At 41.3% G+C, this 12545-nt stretch overlaps 1 protein-coding gene across 6 annotated transcripts in view; it reads right to left on the bottom strand.

Annotated features, from left to right (window-relative positions):
- The window catches only part of LOC147115980 (uncharacterized), a 650930-nt gene that overhangs the window by 234489 nt on the left and 403896 nt on the right, over nt 1-12545 (bottom strand). For 5 of the 6 annotated variants that reach the window (XM_085990662.1, XM_085990661.1, XM_085990665.1 and 2 more), the window contains one exon: nt 912-6401. In XM_085990662.1, the coding sequence (XP_085846788.1) occupies nt 912-6401 (5490 nt within the window). The remainder of the gene's footprint in view (nt 1-911; nt 6402-12545) is intronic. The other variant, XM_085990664.1, reaches the window with a different exon arrangement.

Raw genomic sequence — 12545 nt, forward strand, 5'->3', positions numbered from 1 at the left:
ATTCTTTCTCTTTACAGGGACAGAAATCCCGCAAATATTTTAGCCAGTTTTAAAATTGGGACTGCTCAAAAAGTTCTTCACCGGGGAGAAATAAAGAGAGGGTGAGATTAGCCCAGGTCACACCCGAGCAGGCAGTTACAGGGCATCAGAGGAAAGCTCTAATTGCTAGATTACTGCCCAACAACAGATAAATCACTCAAGGGAAGAAATACTTGCGCAAGTTTGTAAAATAGAATTAGGTGGCCACAGCTAACTGATGAGGATAAATGGTCACTGGACATCTCTCTGGCATGATCTTCAGCACCAGGCACTTGAAATCTGGGCTCTGAGGTGAAGAGTCTGCATGTTATGTAATAGTAGCCTCCTACTGTCAAAACCTTCATAATAATCAGGGTAATATTTTCCTTTTTTCCCTGTTTTGAAATGTTTATTTGCACAAGTAGCAAGTGTTTCAATTTTTAACAGTAGCATTCTCGTGAAAGGAATGGGAGGAGTGTTACTGGAATGTATTTTCCTATTTTTCCAAAGAGTTTACAACAAGCTAATTTTCCTGCTTTTTGGAATCTCTGTAGTACAAAGTTTTTGTATAGCGAGATCAGGCAGCTTCCTTTTGGATGCTTAACAGACCTGCTTGAAATGCTGACACAAAATTCTCCTATTTAATTCACAAAGTTAAAAATATAAAGTTGCAGTCTCTCTCAATTCTTTCTACAACTGTACATTAATAAACCCACACTATTGCTTTGTAGTGATTTAACATTTTAATTCTCTCACATAAACTTGCACTTTCTTATATGGTGTATTGTCAATCACTCATGAGCTTGCAATTAATAAGAATATACATTGAGGAAATGCAGTTATTAAGATGACCGGAATCTGCAGGTTTGCACTGTAACTCCTGAACCACTCACCTCATCTTTAGCAATATCAATGACTGAGGAAGCTGTATTTAGACTTGTCTGTGATTGACTACTAATGCCACTGTCTTCTTTCTGACATTCATAATTCAGCGATTGTACTGAAAGTAGAAGACTCCCTCTTGGTTTCAGTGCTGTTGGCCTTTCAGGCCCTTCCAACATTCCATCCGTTGTCCTGCTAGAATCAAGGGAAGTCCATGATGAAGTACTAGCTCTGTTGCAGCGAAAGCTTCTCCGAAAACTTGATCTTGGACTTTGTGGTTTAGGGCTCATAGGCCTTGCAGGGAAAGTGGCATCAAAGCATTCTGAAATCACACCAGGTCTACTCCATGTTGGGCTTAATTGATTCAATAAGGTATGCGGGATAGATTGATTTGGTACAGTTTTGAAACCATCTTCAGTTTCTAGGCAACTGTCGGATGTTAATGTAAGTCTTAATCCATTCGGTGATGTCCTTTTTACCCTCTGCTCCACTGGCTTCATAACATCACCTTGTTCAAGAGAGCTATCGGAAAGCTGGGCTTTACTTGATGTCTGAGGAGATGAGGGTGATGAAGCTCCTAAAAAAGGGGTATTGTCTACCTGTTCCATTGAGATCCTCCTTGCATATTCACTGTGCACCTGAGACTGTGACCTTACAACTTGATTTTCCCCACCGGTTGTATTTGAAGTGCTCAATGGACTTGGTCCCTTCATGGACTCTGATTCGCTCAGTTTCATAAATTTTCTCCAGGACACATGCCTTGACTTCCCTTCAGTGCCATCATTTTTCTTAGGAGATTTAGAATTTTGGTTAGCATTTTCTTTTTCTCCAGATTTTGTTTCAAAGAAAATAGAAAGCGACTTATTGGCAAAAGCCCGTTTCATTCTAAGGTTAAGGCTATCAGCACTTTTGCTCTTTTTGCACCTGTTTTCTGTCACAGGAGGTATTTTGATATTTTGGTCCTCAGCGTTACTGTCATCGCCCTCCATGGAGTCTGTGCTCCTGCTATGGAAATGTCGGCCATTTTCTGCCACTCTCTGAACCTCTTCCATATCTTCTACCTCCTGTAGTCTATCAGAGCCAAATGCCCTTTTCACACTTTGGTTCAACTGATCACTTCTTTCAAAAACCTCATCATCATCATCCGAGCCATCTAAAGTAGGGTATTCACTCTTAACGGCACTTCTGAATGGATAAGACAGGTGAGCTTTATAGTTAGGGTAATGCACTTTATACATGGGAATACCATTTGCGTTGTCCTTTGCTTGTGTTTTATTCTCATCTGCATCTCTGGCCTGTTGCCTTCTGTTTCCATCCTTGCTGTTGCTTTCGGTTTGATGTTCTTGTGTTGAGGCTTTGCTTCTCCTGAACGATGCCATTTTGGTGAAAACCGAAAATTTGGAGCTTTTGAAAGATGCGCTGAAAGAGTTTAACGAGGATAAAGACCCATCTCTTTTAGTGTTGGGCTGTTTCTTTAATGCTTTGTGAAGACTGCTGTTACTTCCAAATGGGTAACTATTTCCATCTAGTTCTTCACTAGTTGTACTGTTACCATCAGTATCATAAACAATTTGTGGAATATCGCTGGATTCAGCATCTAGTTTTATTGTCTCTTGGCTTCCATTTTCACTATTGTCTAGATATTCATCTAGCATGTTGTCATAATCCATGCTATCACTACTTTCAGCTTGCAGAGTGCCTGCCTCTGCTGGAAAGGCCATATATCTTCTGTGTAGATCTGTATTTGAAATTCCAGTGTCTTCTAACTTGGTCTCTAAAGGAAGGTCACTTGTCTTTGACCTAACACCATCAGTATAGATATTACCATTTTCTGTGCTGTTTTCAGGAGCTGTATTAATGTCCCTTGACCCTGCCTCAACAAAAATGAATGTTGGCACTAATTCAGCGTCAATTGTCGTCTCTTTTTTAGTTGCTTCTGTTGTATCACTCAATTGTTGAGAAGCAGTATCATGTGATGCTGATAATCCTTCAACAAAAATCTTCCTTTGCTCAGACTTTGAAGTGAGACATGCCTCACCTGGTTCTACGCTAGTTTGAGGAGGACTCGCACTTACTCCTGCTTCTTCTTCATTAGAAACATTACTTGTCCTAAAGTTTTGTCCTGTAGTTTCTTTGAATGCAGGACACAATTTATCTGTTTCTGAGCTTGTTCCAGTGCAGTGCTTAAAAGATTGTTTAATCGCCTCAAGCGGACAATCACTTTCCTGGCCAGTGAGTTTAATAGAATTTTCCCTCTTGAGACTAGAGTCTTCAGGATAGATTTCACTTACTTCTATTGTCCTCTCAACAAAAAGCTCAGTTATTGTCTCAGAAATGCAGTCATCACCATCTGAATTAGTGCCAACAGAACTATCTTTTGTATCTGTCCTTGTGTTAGCTGAGGATGTGTTTGTTTTTCTGTCCTTTCTAAGGTCGATCTCATGTGGTTGTATTTCTAGACTTCCAGTCTCTGGTGGACTGTGTGAATGGCTGTTATCTAGGCCTGGTGCTTCAGCATTCTTCTGACTTGACTCATGTGTCGCAAAATCTCTGTCAAGAAAATTCTCATGTTGTTCTGTTTCTGCTGATGGTAAGTCAATGATTTCCCCTTGCTTATCCTCAACAAAATCTTCTTCCTGTGATTCTGTTTGGGTTTTTGGAAAAATCTGACTGAGCTTTAATTCTCCATCTTGAGAATCTTCTATGTGTCTTTCTGTGGAATTACAACTTGCTCCTTGTGTCCTTGCAGATGTTTCCTCACTTGTCCCTGATCTTGTTTCAAGAGAAACTACTGCAGTTCCTTCAAAATAAGATTCAATAAAAGAATCAGTTGATTCCAGTTCTGCTCCAGTGCTGTTGCTTTGTACGCTTGCTTCAACATCAGAATCACATGAAATTTGCTCAGTGTCTGACCTCTCTGAGAGCGTTTCACAAGTAATTTCACCAGGTTCTAGTTTTGCGTCAAGTGAATTATAAGGAGCCTCTGTCCTTCCTTCACTAATAATGTCACTTATGCCTCCTTTTACGTCTGCAGAAATTTCACTCAGGTCTTGATCTACTTCATGGCAAATCACAGTGGTGTTAGGCTCAATTTCAGAGATTTCACTAAAGTCTGTGTATCTGTCTGACTCCTGAAAAACCACAGTTAGCTCTAATTGGCTTTCAACAACGAATCCAGGTTGGTCAGAGTTTTCTTCACTAGTCCTCAGTCCTGCTACAGGTTTTGTTCCATTGATCGCTTGTTGATTTTCAGCAAAAATTCCAAAAGGCTCTAGTTTGGTCTCGGGCCAAAGTAGTGCAAAATTTGTTTCTGACTTTGATTCAGGAGCAGTCACACTTGTTTCTATCTTTGGAGAACCCCCTTCTAATTCGGAAGAATTCTTTTCCTCTGAATTTATCAGAGCAGAGATTTTACTTATTTCGGACTTGGTGTCAAGGCAAATCTCAGGGGGGTCTGGTTCTGTTTCAAAAGGAATTTCACTTAGATCTTGGTCTGTATCCAGAGAAATCCAGGTTGACTCTGAATTTGATATAATCCCAGCAGAAATCACATTTGTCTCAGCACTGATCGTGGTGGGAACTGGTTCTGTTTCAAACTGAATTTCACTTAGGTCTTGCTCTGTATCCAGCGAAGTCCAGATTGACTCTGATTTAAGTCCAGCAAAAATCTCACTTGTTTCAGCAATTCTTGCAGTGGAATCTGGTTTTATTTCAGAGGGAAATTCACTTAGATCTTGGTTTGTATCCAGCAAAGCCCAGATTGATTCTGATATAATTCCAGCACAAATCTCACTTGTCCCAACAGAATTCTTGGTGGCATGTGGTTCAATTTCAACAAGAATTTCACTTATATCTTGATCCGTATCCAGAGAAGGCCAGATTGGTTCAGATTCAAATCCACCGCAAATTTCACTTGTACCAGGAGTGGTCCCAGTGGAATCAGGTGCTCTTTTATTGGGAATTTTACTTTGATCTTGATCTGCACCTGGAGAAGACCGGATTGATTTTGTTCCAGCGGAAACCTCACTTTTCTCAGGATCAATTTCAGTGGGATCTGATTGTACTTCAGGGAAAGTTTCACTTAGATTTTGGTTTGTATCCTGAGAAATCCAGACAGACTCTAACTCTGATGTAATTCCATCCGAAACCTCACTTGTCCCAGGACAAGTCTCAATGGAATCTGACTCTACTTCAACAGGACTTTTATTTAGATCATGGTTTGAATCCAGAGAAAGGCAGATTGGCTCTGATATAAGTTGAGTAGAAAGCTTAGTTAGCTGAGGATACGTCTCAATTGGATCTGATTCTACTTCAACTGGACTTTCACTTCGGTATTGGTTCGTATCCAGAGAAGTCCAGGTTGACTTTGATTCTGTTACAATTTCAGGAAGAATCTCATTTGTTCCAGGACAAATTGCAGAGGGATCTGAATTTATTTCCAAGGGAATTTCACTTAAAACTTGGTTTCTGTTCGAGGAAGTCCAGTCTGACTCTGTCAGAGGGATTTTACTTGGATCTGGTTTAATTCCATCGGACGTCTGATGTATCCCAGGACAAATCGCAGCAGGCTCTGATTGTTTATCTAGGGAAATCCTTCTTGGCTCCGCTGCTTCTGATGAAAGCACACTTGGCTCTATGTTAATGTCCAAATGAATCCTACTTAGCAACGCTTCTGTTTCAGGGGAAATCTCAATCTGTTCTTGTGTATGCGAAGAATTCTCATTTGAGTCTCGTTTCAACTCAGGACAACTGCTGCTTGCGTGTGCTTCAAGAAAAATAGCAGATAGTGTTTCTGACCTAGAAGAGATTACATTGTGGCCTGTTTCTGTTTCAAAAGAATTAGTGCATTTTTCTGAATTTAATTCATAAGAAAGTTCATTTGTCCTCGATTTTCTTGGAAGAAAGAGTTCACTTGTCTCTGATTCTGACTCAGAGGAAATGTCCCTTGGTTCAGAGTCGACATCGAGTGCAGGTTGACTCGTTCTTGAATGGGCAACGCATTGCTCAGAGGGTGTGCTGAGACATCTGCTTAACTTCACTTCAGATGTCTCTGCTGAAATGTCACTTATCTCTGAGTTCGCCCCTAGTGCAGCTCCATTTCCCTTTTGTGTCTTGGAGGATATGCCACGTGGCTCAGAATCGCTACAGGAGGCAGTTGTACGAGTCCTTATCTGTGCTGTATGTAGTTGTGATGTTGTATCAGAGGAATGAGTGCTGAGCTGTGGTTCAGTAGATGCCTCAATTTGCCTTTCTAGGTTATCAGGATAAATGTCAGGTGTTTCTAGCCTTTTTTCAGGACTAGACACAGTTAGCTCTGAAGAAGTCCCAGTATGCTCTGATTTTGTCTCACTTGTTGCTGGTGTTGTTCCTATGACAATTTTACTAGACCCATGTTGAGTATCAGGAGAAACTTGGCTTAGTCCTGTAGAGTCTTCCTCTGAACTCTCTTCCTCTTCGGATTCACAGGGATCAGAAAGGCTCTCTATGGATTCGGAAACCTGCTGGAAGAAAGAAAAGGAATATTCTTACTCACGTCCTAGAATAATAGGATGATCCAAACATCAGCTATTAGTTTCTTTTTTAATATTGCAAAAGAATTCTTCTTTATGTCAACACACCTTAGTCTACCTTTTGCAAGTAACTTGTGCAATTATGCAGTGCACAGAAGGGTGCAGTATAAGTCCAGTTTGCACTGTGACATGCAGATAGCTGTGCTTTCCCTGCCTATTTGTGTTGCGTGATTTTGGGAAAGTTGGATTTTCAAATGTTGCCACGTAAACGCATGCTCAGAGCATTGCTTACCAGCCTCTAACTGCTGCTGTATATTTTGTAGTTACATCGTTAATAATTTACATCTACAACAACAACTTGCATTTATATAGCGCCTTTAAAGTAGTAAAACGTCGCAAGGCTCATCACAGGAGCGTAATCAGAAAACAATTGACACTGAGCCAATGAAAGAGAATTAGGACAGATGACCAAAAGCTTGGTCAAAGAGGTAGGTTATAAGGAGGGTCTTTAAAGGAGGAGAGAGATGTGGAGAGGCGGAAAGCTTCAGGGAGGGAATTCCAGAGCTTAGATCCTAGACAGGTGAAGGCACGGTTACCAATGGTGAGGTGAAAGAAGTGGCAGATGGGCAAGAGGCCAGAGTTGGCGGAATGCAAAGTTAGAGGAGGGTTGTAGGGCTGGAGGAAGTTACAGAGTTAGGGAGGGGCGAGGCCATGGGGGGAGTTGAACACGAGTGTGAGAATTTTAATATGGAGGTATTCAGGGACCGGGAGTCAATATAGATCACCGAGCACAGGGGTGATGGGTGAACGGGACTTGATGCGAGTTAGGATAGGAGCTGCCAAGATTTGGATCCATATTTTTTTTAATCCATTAGACACTAAACAGACTAGATGCAGGAAGGATGTTCCCGATGGCGGGGGAGTCCAGAACCAGGGGTCACAGTCTAAGGATAAGGGGTAAGCCATTTAGGACAGAGATGAGGAGGAATTTCTTCACCCAGAGAGTGGTGAACCTGTGGAATTCTCTACCACAGAAGGCAGTTGAGGCCAATTCATTAAATATATTCAAGAAGGAGTTAGATATATTTCTTAAGGCTAAAGGGATCAAGGGATATGGGGAGAAGGCAGGGACAGGGTACTGAGTTTGGATGATCAGCCATGATCTCATTGAATGGCGGAGCAGGCTCGAGGGGCCGAATGGCCTACTCCTGCTCCTATCTTCTATGTTTCTATGTTAACATTGGCAGGAGTTCTGTTGACCTGTTAATGAACATTTTGTGAGTTGAAGCGATTCATTTGGTTTTGTCTGCTGCGGTTCAGTTGGGCTGAGGGGTTGGGATCACTGTCCTTGCCTGGCTTCAGGCGGGTTCTTGTAATCACCTTATTTCCTCCTCTCATGTGCTTTCTCCTCCTGAGAAGTGCACTGGGAATTTCCTCGGGGCTTCTCCCACTCTGCTAGCAACGGGATTCCTGCCGAACCTCTGCCAACGTTACGGCGGTGGGTCGGCGGAGCGGGAGATGCCCCGAGGAAATTCACCCCCATGGTTTTGGGATGGATTGTAGAGGGGGGTTTCTGTATGTTTCTTTCAGTGAATGAAAAGAACTGACTGCATAATCAGCCATTTTCACTCGTTAAAATGAGGGTGATGGTACAACAAGCTGCGAGTGCTTTGTGTTCCGATTTTTAAAACACAGCTATTTTCAGACAGGGCTTTGTACAGGCTGCCCTTATATTGCTGCTGAGCATCAATACAAGACCACCTTATCCAGGTGACCGGGCTACCAGTCAACAGATGCACATTTGATTGTTTTATAGAACCTTTGTGGTCTGGTCATTAGCCAAGGGGAAACCACAGGGGCCCCAAAAGTGCTATACAAAAGCATTATTATATCACTTATATTAACTCTAGGAAATGGGCCTCACTGCAGTGAATAGTCATTAAATAATCATTTCAACTGCATAGCATTTGGAGAATGATAAATGAATTGTGACAAATAGTTGTTTTGTAGGTGAGGTGCTGACTGAAACCTTTTTATTCTTAAGGTTGCTTCTGCTCTGCTGTTTTGTTCAATGCACACTTGCTCTTTGACTGGCACAAGCCTTTAGTCAGAGCTGAACAAAATACTTCCTCCGTGGTTTAATCCTTATTGTCGTTATTATCGTTCATGGAGGTAAATTCCTCATGTGGGTGGTATATGGGCGTGATACATGTTTTATCTAATCACGGAAGCCAGCTCATGTTCGACCGCCAACATTTCTGAAATCTGAATTTTTTAAAAAGAGACAAAATACCAGCGCCGGGAGTTTCTTCAGGGAAATAAATGAGCTGTTTAGGAATAATAGCCCTAGGAGAGCTGTACATCATTATCTCATTTGAATCTTTGTGAGATTTTTTGTGCACGGCTAATTTCCAGTCTTAAATTTTACTCCATCACAGTCATTAATAATGATTGATGGAGACACTTGGCTTGGAAACATTTCAAACATAAAAGAGCGAAACAAAAAAAGTAGTTATGTGTCAATAGGAGGCAGAACAAAAAGGTACGCCTAAAATAAAACTGGGGATTTTACATTGGGGGATGCACAAGAGGCCAGAATTGGAGGCTCCACCAGCAAACTTAACCAACTTCCGTCAGCAGTGCTACATGCCATGGGCCACTACTTTTTCTGTCTGCAGGTGGGTCAGCTCTGCTGCTGTATGTAGGAGATCTGTTAGCGACAGTCTCTCATTGTTTTGAGATGTGATCACCATCCTTTCCAGACCTGGATGCCTATTCCAGAGCTCCAACAACGTCAGCAAGTTCAGGAACGACTGGAAGCGGTACCCAAAACAATCCCTGTATTATTCTGTGTCGTATTCAAAGACTGATTTTGGATGAGATATGTTGTGTCAAAATTTACCCCAATAAAAACTTCTTTGCCAATATAATGTTAAAAAAGGGAGATCAGATTGGGTTAAAGAGCATAGAATTATAGCATGTTCCAGCACAGAAACAGCCCATCAAGTCTGGTTGGTGCTGTTCTCCACAATGAGCCACCTAGTCTAATCCCACTCACCTGCTAACCCCATACCCTTTAATAGTCCTCTTTTTACAAGCAGATATCTAATTATTTTTAGAACTACTCATGGATTCTGCTTCAACAATGGCTTGTCACAGAGAATTCCACATTATATTCACCCTCTTTAGAAAGAATGTTTTGTTATTATCGTAAATTTGTGTTCTCTATCACTATTTAAAATATCAGAACCCTTCCTAATCGTAAAGACCTCTATTAAGTCACCTCTCAAAATTCAAGCCTCTCTTCATAATTGTAACTCATCTCTGATAACATCCTCGTCGTCTGTGGCTCATTGGTAGCACTCTCAGCTCTGGGTCAGAAGGTTGCAGGTTCACTCCAGGGACTTGAGCACAAAAAGTGTAGGCTGATACTCCAGTGCAGTACATTGGAGGTGCCATATTTTGGATGAGACATTAAACCAAGGCCTCGTCTGCCCTCTCCTGTGGGTGTAATAAAACCCATGGCACTATTTTGAAGAAGAGCAAGGAGTTCTCCCCAGTGTCCTGGCCAATATTTATCCCACAACCAACACCTAAAGCAGACGATCTGGTCACTTATTTCATTGTTTGCTGTGCAAAAAATGGCTGCCGCATTTCCTACATTACATCAGTGACTACACTTCAAAAATACGTCATTGGTTGTAAAAGCGCTTTGGGATGTCCTGAGGTTGTGAAAGGTGCTATATAAATGCAGGTCTTTCTTTTTACTTGTTGTTCTGGATGACTGGTTGCTAAAACACAGACAGGGAATTGGCTGAAAGACAGCTACAGTGGGATTTGACTTCTGTCCCCATTGAATGGGAGCCTTGCTCTAAGGCCACCTTCTCTGCAGGCTGCAGTTGAGTGAAGGGCTGTGGCATGACCTGATGCACTTTGATGTGGTACCTTTGATGTTTCCGTGTTCCCCAAACAGAAAGCACTGTTCTAACTAACATTGATTTGCTCCATTCTGTCAGATTTTTAATTTCCTCCTTCTGAGGATAAAGTGGCTTGCCTTTCACTCAGCAAACAATGCTGAGAGAATGTCATTCATTAGCTTTTTGATGTCCTACAAGGGATTTATTTCTTTAACGTATCACCGTGCTGGCTGATTATATCTGGGCTTTTGTCGGCTTTGGTTTGATTTTCTCATTTCTGTTACGTTCTTTTTTCACTGCTGTGGCCAGATGAAAATCTGATGTTTTCTGAGGAATTTATCAAAATTAATTCATGAACTTTCACCATCCCTGCATTTTGTGTGGTTAAATGAAATAATATTTTTTGGTGTTCTGAATTATATTGTGCTTCAGAATGAGTAGAGAAGCAAACAATGCAAATAACATTTAGAATCATTCATGCTTTCTATGCTTTGTTATATTTCAATAGTTTTTTAAGAAAATATCCCATCTGTAATTATATTTTGACTTTTTCCTCTCTCTGTAGCTCCCACCACCACATCAGGCCATAGTCTTGGTTGTCAGCCTGCTCCAGGGCCTCTGTCCTTAAGTTGGTCACTAGGTGAAACATGCTCAAGGTCTAGGATACATTTCCTTCCCATTTTCCTCTTTAGCTGTGAAGGAGCACCTGTCTTCAGACCAGCACCATTTCTAATGGCGCAACCAGGACCAGGAACTCACCATGTGTGGAGTTGTGCTTGTGAGTCCCGTATCTGACCATTCTGCAGCATATGACATTGGAGCACCAATGCACCACACTATCACACTGCTCTTGATGTTACTGCATTCTACCCCAGGAATATTCCATGATGGAGGCCAGATTATGTGGGTTGAAAATGAATAGGCAGGAATGTGTGCATTTTTTAGAAAGATTTAACAATTGTGTTTTACTTTTCATGCCATTTTCCTCCCCTTCCCTTCTTCTCTCCTGAAAATGTTGACTTCTTGTCAGAGCAAAGATTCATTGGGGCCAACCACCGTCCAGTACCTCATCAATGTGGCTATTATTCATGCGTGAGCCTTGATGGTGAGTGCCAGCAGACTATTCGACTACAAAATCCTCACAGCTAAGCTCAGTTTTGTTCTTACCTGACCTCCATATATACATATTTCAAGCAGGTATTGCTGAATAACAGTCAGGAGTGGGAGCTATGTTCAGTTTTCTCCTTCTTAACCAAGGGGCATTGAATCAAATAACCGAGTATGGGATCAAACCTATTTCTGTTCAATATAGTTCTGCTACTCATTGGATGAACTTGTTGAGCCATTGGTGTGATAGGATGTCACATTTGAAATACAGAGGAAACTAAACCAGGAGTGGGACGGGGAATCACAAGGCCATATCAAGGGATATGGAGCTAAGGCAGTTAAATGGAGTTGACGTGCAGGTCAGCTATGATCTAATTAAATCATGGGGGTTTAAGGGGCTGAATGGCTTACTCCTGTATCTATGTTCCTAAGGTAACAATCTTTTTGAAAGATTCAGATGATAAAATCTTAGAGAGAAGCTCAAACATTTGTTTGTCATGTTAGCCTGTAATCCAGTGGTGCTCTGCATGACAAGAATGTTTCTTAAGTATCTGTATAGGCATGGATTCTATTTTTGATGTTTCGGTGGGGCTTGATGGTGCCTGCTTTTATTTTTAAAGCTGTTACAGGTTGGGCAACAGCGAGGGATCTCATTATATTGGGTTATTCTGGTGTACTTGTCATCCTTCATTTAATAGTCACGATGACAATGAGATGTGGTAATAAACACATAACAATTTTGCTTGTTTTCCTTAGCTTTTTTCACAATTTGTTGTACATGAAGCGATTCTTGTAGAAACCCGCCCCATCCCCAAATATTCCACTCAAAAACAGAAAAACAATTCTGTGAGCAGCATATGAGAGTCAACATCTCTCCTGAAGGGGGTGCAAGTGGAGGCCACCTCTTATGTTCTCTCAGGTGGTATGTTAAATAGGAAGATAATTAACCTGTGGAGAAGCTGTAGATTCTGGGCGATCTGCATTCCTAAGTATTTAACAACTGCAAGGAGTTTTAATAGTAAGCAGTATATATGGCATAAAGAATAAAAAAGGCTGGTAGATATAACCTGATAAGATGTAACTAGGTAAGATGTAATTAAATCTCAGATTT

The sequence above is a fragment of the Somniosus microcephalus genome, chromosome 6 (genome assembly GCF_052327205.1).
Source record: "Somniosus microcephalus isolate GS21.2 chromosome 6, FLI_Smic_1.0, whole genome shotgun sequence".
In the NCBI taxonomy this organism is placed as follows: Eukaryota; Metazoa; Chordata; class Chondrichthyes; order Squaliformes; family Somniosidae; genus Somniosus; species Somniosus microcephalus.